The 17,519-nt window shown below is 33.4% G+C and overlaps 1 protein-coding gene across 2 annotated transcripts; it reads left to right on the forward strand.

The window, feature by feature from the left end:
* On the forward strand, positions 1,241-8,682 carry LOC109346021 (ankyrin repeat domain-containing protein 2A-like). Of its 2 annotated transcripts, none has more exons than XM_019585362.1 (9): positions 1,241-1,318; positions 1,634-1,687; positions 2,549-2,697; positions 3,189-3,398; positions 3,476-3,624; positions 3,746-3,914; positions 5,181-5,273; positions 8,019-8,158; positions 8,414-8,682. In XM_019585362.1, exons 2-9 carry the CDS (start codon positions 1,648-1,650, stop codon positions 8,511-8,513), a joined length of 1,050 nt encoding a protein of 349 aa, XP_019440907.1. In that variant the 5' UTR covers positions 1,241-1,318; positions 1,634-1,647; the 3' UTR covers positions 8,514-8,682. The 2 variants fall into 2 exon arrangements, with proteins under 2 accessions (XP_019440907.1, XP_019440908.1); XM_019585363.1 differs by having other exon boundaries at positions 2,558-2,697.

The following is a 17,519-nucleotide window of genomic DNA, read 5'->3' on the forward strand; positions in this document are numbered from 1 at the left end:
AAAAATCTAGTTGAATCAGATAGATAAGTTTATAAGGGATATAGACTTAGTAGTTAAATAAAGGCCCAAGACCATTCATATTGAAAATAACGTAAAGAGAGTAGATTTCATTTTTTTGTATTATTAAGTGTATTCAGTTATGATATGAGTAATGCATTAAGAATTCATTCAGTCTGGATATGATTGTCCATTCTAATAAGTACCATTTTCAATAATGAAAGTCTAGGGGTGAGCATGAGCCGACGAATTAAAGTTTATCTCTTACCCACCCTAATGTTGGTCAGATTATTTTATTTAAAACTCGAACTCGATCCTAGATCCGAAGCTAACCCAACCCTAAATATTGATCGAGTTAGCTTTTAAACCCGACCCCGACCCTAAACCTAATTAAATGTAATGTATAATCATTTTAGATAAAATATTCTCAATATTATTATTATTATTATTATTATTATAAATATGTATTTTGACATATAAAATGATAATGTATTATTAATCATGTATATATGGTGAAAAATTAAAGAATCAATGATATTTTCTATAAAAAAATATCATTACTTTGTATATACTTGAATAGAGATACATATAAACATGATGAGTGACAATGAGATGAGTTGAGCTGGGTCATGTTTGGTATCTACCCATAAATATTGAACAAGTTTAATTTTTGAACCCAAATTCAGCCCCTAGACCCAATAAAACTTGACCTTATTTGGGTTCGATCATAGTCGAACCATACTAGATGAACGAGTAGGATCGAGTCCTGCTCACCTTTAAATGAAACTATTATGATAAAGGGAGGCCAATGCCATTTTGGTATTAGAATTGTTATACTTAATGATGGAATAAAATATCTTCTTATGGTAGAAGATAACTTATGTCATTAAATCCACTAATTATTTGACATGTATATTATTTTTTCTTATAATATGTTTTAAATAAAAACTTCTAGGATGAAGATAAAAAAGACACATGTTAAACAATGAACAAATTCAAGGAGATAAATTATCTTATGGTATAAGAAGATGATTTATACTCATTTAAAGAACACTAATAATTCTTGTATTTTCCCTTACAATTTTGGCAAAACGAGGGAGAAGTCAATGTTGATAACAGCCGTACATTCTAGAGGATGAGGATTGAGAGGGTCCACTTAAAATAATTGTGTTTATTTTCTTAGTTGTATTTTAATTATTAATTTCTAGATATAAATTTATTTATATTTATATTTATATTTATATTATGATGATGAGAGTAGTGGATTAGTGGATTTCAAGGGTTTAGCATCTCCTCTTCACACTCATTCCACTCCTTTCAGGTTCCAACTTTCAACCCTCTTCAATTTTCATTATTCATAATAATATCTTTAACATTTTCCTTCATAAATATCTTATTGTGTTAAAATCCTGTTTACGAGTTGATTTTTAGAGGGTAATAATAAAAAGTTTCCAGCTGTAAAGTACAGTTGTGAAATGAGTTTCAACTCTTTCATTTCCGTTTTTTCCCTTCCAAAAACTAATTCGTAACAAAGTGTTAATAATAATAAGTGGTAGAGTCTCGTGCACTGATCGACATTTTTTATTGTCATGTTCAATTTGTAATCTGAGTTTTTGTGTGCTTGTGTTTGTCTCAGATATTTATTTTCTCATGGCTTCAAATTCTCAAAAGGAAAAGGACTCACCGGCTGGTATGTTTTGATTTTCTATTTTATTTCATTTATTTTTATTTTTCTTTATTTGTGGCCAAGAATTTTCTATTTGCCTTGTTATGTAAATTAGATTTCTAGATTAGTTATGTAATATAATAATTAGTCTATTCAGATTTGAACTTTGTTCAAAAGATGTAGTATTTGGATATATATGCCCTATGACTCTTGTACATCAAAATTAGTTGAGTTTGGTGTTTTTACATAATTCATAATTTGTAAGTCCAAACAAGTTTGGTGTTTGATGAAGAGATAAAATGCTTACATTGTAAAATGATGACTCTTAACATTTTTTTTGTGAAATGTAATTTATTCCAGTCAAATGATTCTTTTTGCAACAAATTAAGAGCACTTTTAAAACAATACACAAATCAGCTTTGGAATACGAATATTTTTTTACGAAATTTTTAAAATAATTTTTCATCAATGAAGCCTATGGATTTAATACAACAACAACTAAGCATTATTCCCACTAGGTGGGGTTGACTACATGGATCCAATATGCAAAAGAATAATTTACTATTCCGTAAGACGCGCCCTCCTTACGATAAAATGTGCTTAATGTCATAAACAAAGTAACACTTTTCTATCATATAGATGCTCATTACCAGGGATCTGCTTTGACTACTATTGTTTGTAATTGTAGAAGTGGAACAAGCCATTATTTGAAGGTTCTAATTTGCTATGATTATTAGTGCTTTCTTTCTCTGATTTACTCATAGGTTGTTTACAAAATTTTCACTGTAATGTTCATATGGTTTTGTACATGCATTTTAGCATAGCTGTTTTAGGTTCTTGAATCTTGAAAGTGCCTTAACTTCGCACATGTTAAATTTTTCATAGATGTCAAAGTTGGCGTGGCAGAGAATAAAAATCCGAAAGATGAAACATCCTCTGCAGATCCATCAACTGGACAAAGAGCTGCCTCTGCACCTTCAACTGGGTTTCCACCCAATCCTTTTGATTTCTCAGCAATGTCTGGTCTGCTCAATGTATATAATTTCCTCTCTTTTCTTTTGATATTTGTATTGCGTGTACTATTCTGATGCGTTTATCGATAACTAGGCCTTGTTGATGACGCCGTGTGTTTTCATGCTCTTTGTGAGCATGTGACATCTCACATAGAATATTTTGAAGGCAGTGAGCCTACAATACAATTGTATCTGCCCTCTCCTTCGGAGCTTTCTAGAGTGAGCCTTAGTTGTTGCCAATGTGCATTAGACTATGGCAGATGGTTTAATTTCTTTCTCATAGCTGCTATCTTATTAATCTTTAAAGGCCTTGGAATAACTGAAATTCACTGATAAGTTTTAGTGAAAAGCATATGATGGCCTCTGAAGTCCTCATATGGTTTGACCTATCTCTTAATCTTTTTTTTTCCACTCACATTGAACTGAAGTATTGTTTATCCGATGTAATTTATAATGTACGCTGGAACTTGTTGATATAGGCTCTGCTAATACATTAAATGTGAAACTCATAGGATCCAAGTATCAAGGAATTGGCTGAACAGATAGCACAAGATCCTTCATTCACTCAGATGGCTGAGCAGCTTCAGAAAACATTTCAAGGTACCACACAGGAGGGTATCCCTAACTTCGATAATCAGCAATATTTTCAAACCATGCAACAGGTTATGCAGAACCCCGATTTTATGACAATGGCTGAGCGCCTTGGTAGTGCATTGATGCAGGTATCATAATTATTCCTTCTACTTTTTGTTACATGACATTTCAACTGACTGATAAAATATATGTTCTCACTATTCAGGACCCATCTATGTCTACTATGCTCGAAAGTTTTACTAATCCGTCAAATAAAGAGCAGCTTGAAGAGAGAATGGCACGCATCAAGGAAGATCCATCATTGAAACATATTTTAGATGAGATAGAGACCGGTGGTCCTACTGCTATGATGAGGTTTAGTGTCTGCAACATTCTTTTAAATTATCTTTTACAATTTTTACACTTCCAGATTTCCAACATAATATATGTTGTATTAAGTTTGTAAATGGTTGCTTAAATGATTATTTTCATACAGATACTGGAATGATGAGGAGGTTTTGCAGAAGTTGGGACAAGCCATGGGCCTTCCAAATTCTGGTGGTGCAGCTGCTTCTGCTGAAAATTCTGTGCCAGATGAAACAGATGATGTGGGAAATGAAGATGAATCAATTGTTCACCATACTGCTAGTGTTGGTGATGTAGAGGTATGGCATAGCTCTTTTGTTCACATACATATGCTTTTAAAGCTTTCTTCCTTTTGAAGAAATCATGAATATTTAGGTTATGGTTTAAATTATTCAGATGAAACAGAGAAATTGGAAATTTTCGTTACGCTTGCGCGGGAACTTGTTTAGGTAGAACCTGCAGATCTTGAACATGTGAATTATCTATAATCCAAACTTATCTAATTTTTTCAACGTCCTCAGTAAAAATAGATGATGGTCCAGATGTTAAAATTTCTGAGGATCATTGCGTAGGAGAATGCTCAGTTGACATTCTTTGCCAGATCTCTGATGTCTTTCTTCCTTACACAACTCTCTTTTCTGTTCAAGGTTCTAATCTTTAGATTTTCATATTTTTGATTATTTAATGATAGTGAATTCTCTGAATCGGAATCTCTTTGGGGCCTCATCAACTGTGTTCATTTGTCTAATAATTTAGGAAAGAAGATTTGGTCTCTTGATCTTTTTGGGGTGTTTTTGTGCAATTTCTTTGATGAATCTGTAATTCATTCGTTAAACAGGTCTAGTTTACATTCCCCATTGGATGTATAGAGCTCCCTCTTATGTCATTTCTATTATTTGGACAGTATTGCTTAATAGAGCTAATACTGACTTGTTGCGTTATCGGAAGCCACATTTGGGTCTTTCTTTTGATACGCATTTTTGTGTTTTTGTTTAGAATCTATTCCTCATCTATTTGTATATGGTTGTGTTTTAAGGGGGTTTTCTTAACTGTTATGCAGAGGATTTGGGTAGCTTTTCTCCATTGATGTTTCTGTTTTTCTCTGTTACTTCATTTTTCCCTTTTTAGCTACGGTGGATGCCTTACCGTCCAAATATGTTCTACTTTTATTTTCTTCCTCTTAATGAATTTATTCTTTTATTTAAAGAAGAAATAAACTTCTTCACATGAAAGGTTTTAGAGTTACTTTTTCTTTTATTTATTCTTAGTGACACGTGAATGAAGAATCACTTTTTAAACTAAAATTAACAAAAAAAGTTATGATGGCAGTTACACGTTACATATAGGGGTATCATATCCTAATTCAAACAGCTATACTTGTGTTATCTTTCAATGCATAGAAGATCAAACCAGAATGGGCATTTGTTCATTTCTCATAGATTGGTTTGATTGTTAACCTTCATGTAGATAGTTTCCCTTTGCTAAATTCAGACATTATCTTTACTATTTCTGGGGTATGGTTTGGAGAAATATTTGTGAGCTAACACTTCACATACATGAACTAGGGGTTGAAAAGTGCATTAGCCTCTGGCGCTGACAAGAATGAAGAGGATTCAGAGGGAAGGACTGCTTTGCATTTTTCTTGTGGATATGGAGAGGTATACTTGTATTCCGAATAAAGTCTTTCTCATCTTTTTTTACTTACATACTTCTGTGTTTCTTAGAATGTCTAATTTTGTAATTTTTCGGGTGTGGATTGGTAAATAACCAGGACAAAGGTTCTGGGCGGTGGACTTTGTTTAGCATCATGATAAGAAGAAAACTAAGAATGCATTAAAATTCATGTTATTTGTTACAAGAAATCTGGTAGATAATATTGTTAATCTGTAAGGTTGTTAAACATTTTATAATGCGAGAGTCAATGGTTAAATCATTGCTTAAAGTAGGGGCGAGTGTGGGTTGGATTTGGCGACACTCGTTTGGTGTACCAACAATTTCCAAATGTCTGATTTCTCTTTGGCTAATAAATAAGCTACCTGTAACTGATAATGTAGTTACAAAAAGCATATAAACTGGAAATCATGAGTTGGGTGGTTTGAAAGGGTTGTAGTTTGGAGAACAAAGTGTTGGAAAGTAAGTCCCACACCGCCTACCTCATTGTCTCGGGAATAGTTTAAATACCTGTTGGCCTACTCCTCTCATTGCCAATTGGTTTTGAGATGGAACCTTAACACAAAGCACAAGAGCTAATAGGGATTCAGTTGGCTATTTCCTTCTCAAACATCCTCTTTATGGCATCAAGTCATTCGAATAAAAATGGTTTGCATCCGAATGGGTGGGTTACCATACCAAATCAGTGAGAAGAGCCTGAGATTGCTGTGCTGAACATTCATGTAATATTGAGCTTATGTCTTAGTATAGAAAATCTTGTAGTAGATAGAGCCTTTGTCAGGATGTCAGCGACTTGATAATCAGCTGTCACCAACTATACTAAACTTAGTCCTAATACATGTAACACAATACAGAGACTCTAATTACACTAATAGGGGGCGGTTCTCATTAATTTTTGGGAAGATGTTTGGGTTGGTACTGCAACACTTTCTAAGTCTTTTTCAAGCTTTTTCCATCTCTCATCTTTGCATAATGCTCCTGTTTGTCAATTCTACTCTCAAGATAACTCCTCTTGGAACGTCCATTTTTTCACAAATTTGCATGCTGCTTGATGAGCTACAATCTCTTTTGGTTTTAAATTTATTTGTTTCTATTCATCTTCTATTTTGCCAAACCCACCTAGTTGGAATAGGACTGCTGTATCCATGCCTTCTTTTAACGATTCTAGAACATGGATCCTTGATTCCCCAGGAATATTAACATGTTAATCCTTGATTTAGTTCCTAACTTTCTTATAACACTGATAGTTCTCTTTTTGGAAAACCTGTTTTGAAGTTCAAAGCTCCCTCTAAGGTTAAAGCTTTTGTTTGGATCACTGTTCTTAATAGGATTAACTCCATTGGCATGCTCCAGAAGCAAAACATGTAGCTGTTTTGTCTCCTAATGTGTGCATTATGTGTGGTTCATATTCCAAAAGTAGGCCTCATCTCTGTTTATATTGCTTAGCGGCAAAAGTACCTTGGAATAGATTGTTTTGGATCGTTGAAAAGTTATGGATTTTCCCTATGAACTTGTATGTTTTTCACTTCACTAATTTTAGAGGTTTTGGCACATGTAAAGATGTCAAAGTTTTATGGTAGTGCACTGTTTTTTATTGCCTCTTGCTGTATTTGCCTATTTGGTAAAGGAAGAGTAGATTTTTTATGATTCTTTTTCGTGTCTTGATTTCAGTTGGTATATATAGGATGGCTCTTTTGGTTTCCTTTAGTGTTTGAAACAGGGTTTTTAGTTGTGTTTCTTTGGTAGATATCCAGAGGGATTGACATATGTCTCTAAGTTATTTGCTGTTTCTTTTGATTTTTTAGGATGTCTTGTCCTCTTGTTTTATTCCCCACTCTTCTTCTCTTACTAATATTTCTTTTAATATCATAAAAAGACCTGATGATGCTATGTGTAAGGTTACATTGAAACAAGTTCCCATTTTTTATTGTTGGGCAGCTACCTGAAAAGCCATTTGGGGTATGTATTTTCTAACATCTTCCTGCTTAATCATGACGTTGGGATCACCATGAAAGCTACTTCCATTCCTTGTTTATTAAAAGGGATGGCTCTATCAAGGTTAAAGATTTTCAGCCCATTGGTTTTGGTCTTCATGGCTTAGGTCTTGTCTGCTTGGTTGAATGGGTTTTTGTGGAGTGTGGACATTATTCCTGAATCAGTGTAGTTATTTGGTAAACAGATTTCCGCTGTTTTGCCGTCATTGACAATGAGTTTGTAAAAGATACTAGGATGAAATAAGGTAATGGTCTAGCGTTTAAATTTGAAACATGTATGAATGAATGGGTTACCTCTTGTCCCATTCCCCTTGTACGTTACTACTCTATTCGGAGAACATAGGTGGAATTAATTACAATTCCAGTTCCAATTATGTAAGAATCGGAATTTAATTAGAATTTTAAACTTAGCAATTGTATTGCATGAAGAACTATGGAATGAATTTGTAATTCTGATTTTAATTTTGTTATTTGCATGTTGCAACCTACTGTTTGTTTTTTAAAAAAGTGTCTCCATACTTTTAAATGTGTGACTAAATGTGGTTGTGGAAGTAGCAGTGGTGCCAATGGCAGTGGTGTAATGACATCGCTTACAATGGTGAAAACGGAAGGTAGCAACAAATCCCTTCTAAGACGAGGAAGAAGAAAAAAAGGAGAAACTGATGAGCAATTAGAATTTTAGGATTCTATGTAGGCTATTTTTATACATTGCTGAACAAGTTTTTGATATCATTCCAGGTGAAGTGTGCACAAGTTCTCATTGAGGCTGGGGCAAAAGTGGATGCTTTGGATAATAACAAGAACACAGCTCTTCATTATGCTGCTGGTTATGGCAGGAAGGAATGTGTGGCCCTTCTACTTGAAAATGGTGCTGCAGTGTAAGTAGCCATTTCAGATTATACTTTGAAATTATTGTTATCCTATTCATCATGCAAATGCTTCCTAACCCATGATTGTTTGTTTGTGCTTTCTGTCGGGAAGTACGTCCCACATTGTCTGCCCCGCTCTTCTAGCCATGGTTTATACCTGTTGGGCTACTCTTACTCGTGTCATTGCTAATTGATTTTAAGATGAAACCTTAAGTGTACCTAATTGAATTTAAACTATTTGTTTCACTTTTTGTTCGATTTCAGTACTCTGCAGAATTTGGATGGGAAAACTCCTATTGATGTTGCTAAGCTTAACAATCAACATGAAGTTCTAAAGTTGCTTGAGAAAGATGCTTTCCTGTAGTTTTACCAAATCATGATGGCATGGTGCCAACAAGAAGAATATTTGGTTTATTGAAATAAATTCTTTTTTTTCTGAGTTGGATATTGTAATCCCTCAAACTATGTAGCATAATATATGGGTTGTTAATTTGTCATACTGCATTTCGAGATCAGTCATAATTATTTCATTATATGCTCCAGTTTTACAATCATGGTATGGTTTCATTGCAATTTTTTTTGTTGTAGTTTGACAAAGAAAAAGGTCAAAAACTTGGCCACCTTTGAAAGATTTTGATTTAGTAGACTAACTAAAATTCATTCACATATTTAAGAGTTGAATGGCTTTGCATGTTGGCAAAGTATTTTTCTCGATCATCAACAAGGGGTTGGTCTAATAGTGTATGACTTCGTTAGATTCCTAGAATGACTAAAATGTTAACTGTTATTGGGAGCAACACTTATTGTAAAAAGAGTTGTGCGCCTCGAAAATGTTTAGTTTCATACCTATAATAAGGTGGTATAAAAAAATAATTTTTTTAATCAAGTAATGCTAGAAATACCCTTGTAATGGGTGGAGTACTTGTACTCTTATTATAAAAATAAATTCATTTAACTGATAAAAAGTTTGATTCTTTTACAAAAGAATGGTTGATATGTATGTTATTATGGTTGTCGATGATTATAATTATAAGAAATGAAAACAGTTTAGAATTTGATTAAAACTTAAGCAAAAGAATGAGAAATATCATTAGTTTATTAATCCCATGAACTCTTAAGGATTTACTTTAAAACTTGTGAAATAATATGTCTCATCTATGACATCACTTTAGTACTTTTAAGATATACGCCCACCATGTCATAAAGGTGGGAATTGAGTATCGTCTTAAAGTGATTCTTTCACTTTAGGTCCAATGATAATCAATTAAGGGTCATTAGTCTTACTATAATACACAATCAGAGGTTATTTAGATGGTTGTCCTCTTTGGCGATGCCTTTTTAATATATTTTGAACTGAGGGTATCCTTTATCCTTGTATAAGGAACTAATATTTTTATGTGTATGTGACAAGTAACGGATCTAAGACTCAGAGACAGAGTGTGCAAAAAAAAAAGCTTAAAAATTAAATAATAAATATTATCAATTATAAAAAATGAAAAATTTAGTGTCAAAATTACAAAATTTAAATATACTTAATCAAATAAATTACACATTTCTTAATTAATCTCTACGTGATTTCACATTTTAAAATTGTTGAATAATTAATTCGTTGTCAATATTATTGAACATTTCTCGCTAAATATAAGTCACTAGACAAATATTCATTCATGTATCTCTCATTCGATTATAACCTATTTTTCACAATTTTTATAGTTAAAAAACTTTCTAAAATTGTATTACTAACTTCAAAAGAATATAAATTAACGGGTAAACAATGCGTCTTCCACTTTCAACCAATTTATCTAAAAGATTATTGATTCATTTCAAAGAAGCAAATTCGATAATATTATGTATATCAACGATGTAAGCCTCAAGTTCATTATCAAACATCACCAAATTAGTTGAACAAAAAGCACGTAGATAAAACTTTGTAAATTCAATCAGTTTTCTCATATCAAAACTAAAGAAGAGATTGGCTAGACTCGGAAAAGAAATGCAAAAAACAAATGAATATTTGTTTTAGAGAAACGATCATGAAATTCCTTAAATTGCATATCCATAATATTATAAAATAATTCAAGTGGTTAATAATTATTTGTTTTTCACTAAAAAATAGAGAGAGAAAATTATATAGATCGACAATGTAAGAGTTTTCTATAAGACTAAGATTGCAACTAAGAGGGAGGGGGTGGATTAGTTGACTTAAAAGTATGACCACTTTTTCTGCAAAATCAAGAGTAAAGTGCAGCGGAAAATTATACAGAAAATTAACAAGTAAAAATCAAGAGATAAAGGAGAAGAGAGTACGCCGAGATTTTATACTGGTTCATCTTCTTGTCCACCGAAGGCTACATCTAGTACTCTTGCAGCACAAGAGATTTCTTCACTAAATATTATTAGTTGTAATTACAATATCTCACCCCGAGACCTCTATGTACCTTACTCACTCACTAATACTTATGTCACTCTTGGAAAATACCATTTTCAAGTGACTCTATTCCCTTTCTTATCACATCCTTGTGAAAGAAAGAATTATGCAATGTCAATGAAGAACTTACAACAATGGTATGATTGTTTTTACAAGTTTGGAATGTAATATCAATTGCAATCTGATAACTCTTTGTATACTAAGTAATAATGCTCTTATAAGTTTGTAAAACTTTGAAACACTTTACTTCAAGCAACTCAGAAAATTCACTTTGAAAGTTTAAGAACAAGTTGCAAAAAAGTGCAGAAAATATTTCAGAAAATTTTCAGAATTATGTTTGAAAGTTTTTGAGAAAATTGTGTATGAGTTATGATTTGATTCTGAGTTTCAATGCCTTTTAATAGGCTTTCTAACCAGCCATAACACCTCTTTGAAAGGGTAGGAATTGATTGGAATGAAGCCATTTCGTTGGGGATGAAAACCATTCATTTTGAAATCTGAAAACTGATGCAACAACTTTCAGTAATCGATTATAGCCTTGAATAATCGATTACCCAAACTCTCTGTCCAATTGGCATTTAAAATTTAATTAGAGTAATCGATTACAACCTTGAGTAATCGATTACTCAACTTTGCTAAAACTGGGTAATCTGTCACTCACATACAGTAATCGATTACCCTACACAATTTTTGTTGGGTAACTAGTTTTCTCACTTATGTAACTTGTTACTTAGATACAGTAACTTATTACACACTATTTTTGAAAATTGTTTTGTTTATACTTGAAGTGTTTCAATTTTCTTAAAAAATAATTTGAGCACTACTATATTGTATATTCGAGAGTATATGATAAAAATACCTATTTAGACTTAGACTAATTTGTCTTGATGCTTTATCTTCTTTGTCTTCATAAGTATTCTTCTTATTCTTATTTTTGGTGATGTTTGTGTCTTCATCAAAACCGTTCCAAGGTCAGGAGCAAATATCTTTTTCACAATCTCCCTCCTTTTGATGATGACAAACCAATATCTTCTTTAACAGTGTAGTTTTATGAGAGCAGCATACTTTGAGATATGTTGAGATGACGTGAGTATGCTCCCCCTATTTTGTATGCTCCCCCATTCATTTGGAGTTATGTGTCTGAAAGAAATTTGACAGAAAATACACTTCTCCCGACTTTTATCCCCCTTTTGTCTTCATCAAAAAGAAGAAAATCCAAGAGGGAGATAGCAATGCATAGCATAAAACAAAAAATATTCAAACATTTGTTCAGCAAACAAAACAACATAATAGCAAAAAAATTTCAAAAGCCATGAAAACATTACAACCAGAAAATCCTAACAACAAAGATAATCCAAGACTCGTGCTCATAGTTGTCTTCACCAATGTCCATGCTACTCATCTTATAAGAGAGACGATGAAGTTCAAACTGGATTTGTTGATTCTGAGCAACAAGAGCATCCATCTAGTTAGTGATGTAGCCTCGAAGAGAAAACAACTCATCCATAATCATCTGATTTGAAGGCATGGCAGCAGATGAGGAAGATTGAGCATGAAACTGAGAAGGTTGAGATTCAGGAGGGTAGGAGGGGCAAGTTCTGATTGATCAGCAGGAGTAGTCGGTTTATTAGTTCTATGCTTATAGGTGCAGTCATGAGGATTTAAGGAGATGCCCATTTTGTGGATCACTTCCACATCAATCCGGCTTTCACGAAAATTAAGAGAGACATTGGTTTCACCAGCAGTAGAAACACCAAAATGTTCAAGAATATTGGTTATGAGGGATGGGGTTTCTCTCGCTTTTGACATAGTGGGCCCCGGCGGGAGGCCCGCACGACGGGCTATTAGCTCAGTGGTAGAGCGCGCCCCTGATAAATGCGTCGTTGTGCCTGGACTGTGAGGGCTCTCAGCCACATGGATAGTTCAATGTGCTCATCGGCGCCTGAACCTGAGAGGTGGGTCATCCAAGGCACATTAGCATGGCGTACTTCTCCTATTCGAACTGGGGTTTGAAACCAAACCAGATGTACAAACAATATGCATGGGATTAGCTGCTTCAATGGGTTCCTTTATTTTGGCAGGAGGCGAAATTACCAAACGTCTAGCATTTCCTCACGCTTTTCGCATATAGCAAGGGGCTTTGAGTTCCTCGAACAGTCTACATTTGTCTCATTATCATCTTAGCACAATTGATTTTGATGTTATACTTCATAGAATACATAAATTGAAGTTATATGTCACTGATTTGAGAATGGTTTGAAAATTTAAGCAAAATGACATAGCTCAGAAAGTAATGAAGCAAACGATCCTCAATTTTGAGATGTACAGCAGATAGGATATCTCTATTCTTAACAGTCTCACCAAAACCAAGTTGCTTACGCATTTCTATTTCCCTTTTTGAAATTGTACACAGAGATAGTAGAAATCCTTTCGATCGTAGTTATCTCATTCACAAACAAGGCCAAAACCCGTTGCGCTACCTTGAGTGGGTATGTTACAGCACAATGAACTGAGAGTTTTTAAATCCAAAACAATGTATTTTCCTTTCACGTAGGAAGTAAGACGATTTTTCCGGAAGCTCAAGTTGCAGTAAAGTACTCTAACAAGTTCAGGATAGATATCATTTGTTTCACAGCGAAAATCAAAAAGGTTTTGTTGCCGTAAAAGATAAGGGAAAATAAAATCTTCAAACTCAAAGTTCCCGAGATTACCGAATTTTGGAGTAAAGATGGTTCGTCCATGGAAGTGCTCTTCGGAGACTTTGCGTTGTTCATCGTTTGTGAGAAGTCTTGCTAAATCCAGAGGGTTAGACTCCAAGGATGAAGTCCCTTGCTTCTTTTGAGTCACGTTAGTGCGTTGCTTCATTGTTCTTGAAGACGATGTCATGGATTGAGTTTTTGAAGGTTTTAGGTTTTTGGGTTGGGAGATTTGGGGTTTTTTGATTTGGTCCACTAATCATGAAAATGATGGTATAAATGTGTTTAGAATTAAAAATGTGATATGAATGGACACAAAAATCACTCAAAACAGATGAAAAATGAAGTTTTTAGAGATTGTGAAGGGTTCACACGAGTGAGAGAGAAAGAGGAAGAAGATGAGTTTGAAAAAAATGAAGAAAAACATATATATATATATATATATATATATATATACTTGCACAAAGTTGAAAGTGCAAAGTGTCAAGATATATATATATATATATATGCATAGAGAAATCAGTTACTCACTTTTGAGTAATCGGTTATTCAGTTTAATTTTTTTTAAAATTTCAAACATCAGTTTTGAGTAATTGATTACTCACTTGAGTAATCGGTTATTGAAACTCCATGTTCAACCCTGTAATCGGTTACTTTCTAGAGTAATCGATTACTGACCCCAGAAAAAATTAAATTTAGGCATATTGATGCTATGAAAATGATTTTTGAGCCAAAATTTAAAAGTCTTAAACATAAGAGAACACATTTAAGTACAAGTAGGCATTAGATAAACATATTGAAGCACGCATATAATCATATAATCATGTTAAGATAGGTAAGTTTCATCAAGAATGCTTAATTCACGTCAAATTTTATAAAAAGGTTATTTAGCCAAGAGTTTAGTGAAAAAATCTGCTAGTTGGTTATGAGTATCAATAAATTCTACAGTTACATCTTTCTCTTGGACATGGTCCCTAAGGAAGTGATGCCCTATATCTATATGTTTAGTTCTAGATTGCATAAATAGATTCTTTATGAGGTTTATAGCACTAATATTGTCATATTTTAGAGGAGTGCAGCCTAAGTCTAAGCCATAATCTCGTAATTGTTGTTTAAGCCACAACACTTGGGCACAACAACAACCTGCTGCTATATATTCAGCTTCAGTAGTGCTTAGGACAACATATGCTTGTTTTTTGCAAGACCAAGAGACTAAAGCATTTCCTAAAATATGACAAGTACCACTTGTACTTTTCCTCTTAGATTTGCATACATCAAAATCTGAATCTAAATAACCAACCAAATCACATATACTTCATTTTGGATACCACAATCCAACGTCAGTTGTGCCTTTAAGATATTTCATGATTCTCTTAACGACAACTAAGTGTGATTCTTTTGGTTTAGATTGATAGCGTGCACATAGACATACATTAAACATGATATTAGGTCTAGTGATAGTTAAATATAAAAGAAATCCAATCATGCCACGGTACTTTGTTATTTCAATGCATTTTCCAGCTTCATTTGTATCAATGTAAGTATCAAGTCCCATAGGAGTAGTTATTGGCTTGCAATCATCCATATCAAATCTTTTCAGCAAATCTCTGCAATACTTGGATTGACTTACAAAAATTTCATTGTCAATTTGTTTGATTTCAAGTTGTTTGATTTGTTATCCAAGGAAGTAATTCAACTTACCCATCATGGACATTTCAAACTCTCCATGCATCATTAGTAGAACCAAAACTTCATTAGTAGAACAAAAAACAATATCATCTACATAAATTTGAACGAGAAGAGTATGATGATTTATTTTCTTTATAAAGAGTGTAGTATCGAACTTTCCTTTGATAAATTCTTTCTCAAGTAGAAAATTTGTTAGACGATCATACCATGCACGTGGAGCTTGCTTCAAGCAAAGAGAGTTTTCTTTAATTTGTAAACATGAGAAGGATGTTTGTAATCTTCAAAACCACGAGGTTGTTCTAAAAACACTTCTTCTTGAATATATCCATTGAGAAAAGCACTCTTTACGTCCATTTGATATAGTTGAAAGTTTAAAGAACATGCATATGCAAGTAATATCCTAATAGCTTCAAGTCTAGCAACTGGAGCGAAGGTTTCATCAAAGTCTATACCTTCTTCATGATTGTATCCTTGGGCTACCAGTCTAGCTTTATTTCTAACAATACTATCATTTTCATCAGATTTATTATGAAATACCCAATGAGTTCCTATAACATGCCTATTTTTAGGTCTAGGAACAAGTTCTCAAACTTCATTTCTCTCAAACTGGTTTAATTCTTCTAGCATTTCAAGAATCTAGTGTTCATCCTCGATTGCATCATCAATCTTGGAGGGTTCTATTTGAGAGACGAATGTCATGTTAAGACACGCATCCTCTAGCATTAAATGGGTAGTAATACCCTTGCTAATATCACCGATGATGTTGTCAATAGGATGATCTCGATGAGTTCTCCATTCTTTTGGTAAATCAGAGTGAATATGCTCTTCTAGAGAGTTAACCCATCCTTTATCACATGATTGGTTTCATCAAAAGATACATGAACGGATTCTTCCATGACTAGATTTCTTTTATTAAAATTTCTATAAGCTTCACTCGTAAGACAGTAGCCTATGAAGATACATTCATCAGATTTTGCATCAAACTTGCCTAAGTTATCTTTACCATTATTTAAAACAAAGCATTTACAACCGAATACATGCAAATGAGAAATGTAAATGAGAAATGTTTGGTTTTCTACCTTTAAAGAGTTCATAGGGGGTTTTCTTAAGAATTGGTCTTATAAGAACTCAGTTTGAAACATAACATGCAATACTTACTGCATCAGCCCAAAAATATTTTGGGAAGTTAGTTTCATTCAACATTGTACGAGCTAGTTCTTCTAAAGACCGATTCTTTCTCTCTACAACACCATTTTGTTGTGGTGTTCTAGGAGCAAAAAACTTGTGATTAATGCTAAGATCATCACATAATTCTTTAAACGAAGAGTTTTGAAATTCTCCTCCATGATCACTTCTTATTGCAGCGATTTTTAGTGATTTCTCATTTTGAACTCTTTTAGCATAAATGCTAAAGGCTTTGAATGCCTCATTCTTATGAACTAAGAATAGAGTCCAAGTATATCTTACTATAACAAGAGCATAGTAGTTACCACCATAATTTTTTGTTCTTAAGGGGCCAAATAAGTCCATGTGTAGTAAGTGCAATGGTCTATCGGAAGAAACCATGTGCTTTGGTTCAAAAAAAGTCTTTGTTTGTTTACCTATTTGACAAGCACTACATAGTTTGTCTTTAACAAACTTCATTTTGGGTAAACCAACAATTAAATCTTTCTTTATGATTTTATTCAAATGGTTCATATGAATATGAACAATTCTCCTATGTCAAAGCCATGCATCATGATTATCATGAGCAACTAAACAAGTTATTGGTAAAGAGGAGTCTATGTCAATCATATATATTACTTATCCTCTTACCAATGAGTTTAGAGTTTTGAGAATTCTAACTTTCGATGATGCACTTATCCATGGAGAATATCACATGAAAGCCTTTGTCACATACTTGACTTATGCTTAGTAGGTTATGCTTGAGTCCTTCAACATAAAATACACCTTCTATAGTTGTTGAGGGTGGCTTGCAATTCTACCAACTCCAAGTATGCCAATTCTACCAACTCCAAGTATTTTTCCTTTGTTGTTATCACTATATGTGACATAACCTTTGTCCCTTGGAGTAAGGACAAAGTACTTATTTCTATCGTTCGTCATGTGCTTTGAGTAGCCGCTGTCCAAGTACCATAAGTTGCAGGCGGCTCTCAAATTATCCTGCAAAACATGTTAAGTTTTATTAGGTACCTAATATTCTTTAGGTCCTACATGGGTAGTACCTTTTTCAACCCATCTATAATGACCTAGGGGTACACCATATATTCTAATCATGCAAGTATTTGGTGTATGCCCATGGTATTTACAATATGTACATGTGGGTTGATGGTTATGTATCCTGGATTATCATTACTACGTTCAAATGCATGGATACTTGGTTTTTGAAAGTTTATCTTTGTTGAGACACTTTGTTTCTTAGAAACATGAGTTTTTGAATAACCAAGACTTCTTTGGTCTGTTGAGTGTCTTTGATCATTAATGATCTTTTCCAGACTTTTACTACTCTTGTTCAGCTTATTAAGTTCAAGACTTAATGTTGAAACTTTATTTTCAA

The sequence above is a fragment of the Lupinus angustifolius genome, chromosome LG04, assembly GCF_001865875.1.
Source record: "Lupinus angustifolius cultivar Tanjil chromosome LG04, LupAngTanjil_v1.0, whole genome shotgun sequence".
Taxonomy (NCBI): domain Eukaryota; kingdom Viridiplantae; phylum Streptophyta; class Magnoliopsida; order Fabales; family Fabaceae; genus Lupinus; species Lupinus angustifolius.

Excerpts from the sequence above, each read along its gene's own strand:
- LOC109346021 (XM_019585362.1), top strand. The coding sequence starts at position 1,648 with ATGGCTTCAAATTCTCAAAAGGAAAAGGACTCACCGGCTG. Across the intron at positions 3,399-3,475 it reads TTGGTAGTGCATTGATGCAG|GACCCATCTATGTCTACTAT; the intron begins GTATCATAATTA and ends CTCACTATTCAG. Across the intron at positions 8,159-8,413 it reads CTTGAAAATGGTGCTGCAGT|TACTCTGCAGAATTTGGATG; the intron begins GTAAGTAGCCAT and ends GTTCGATTTCAG.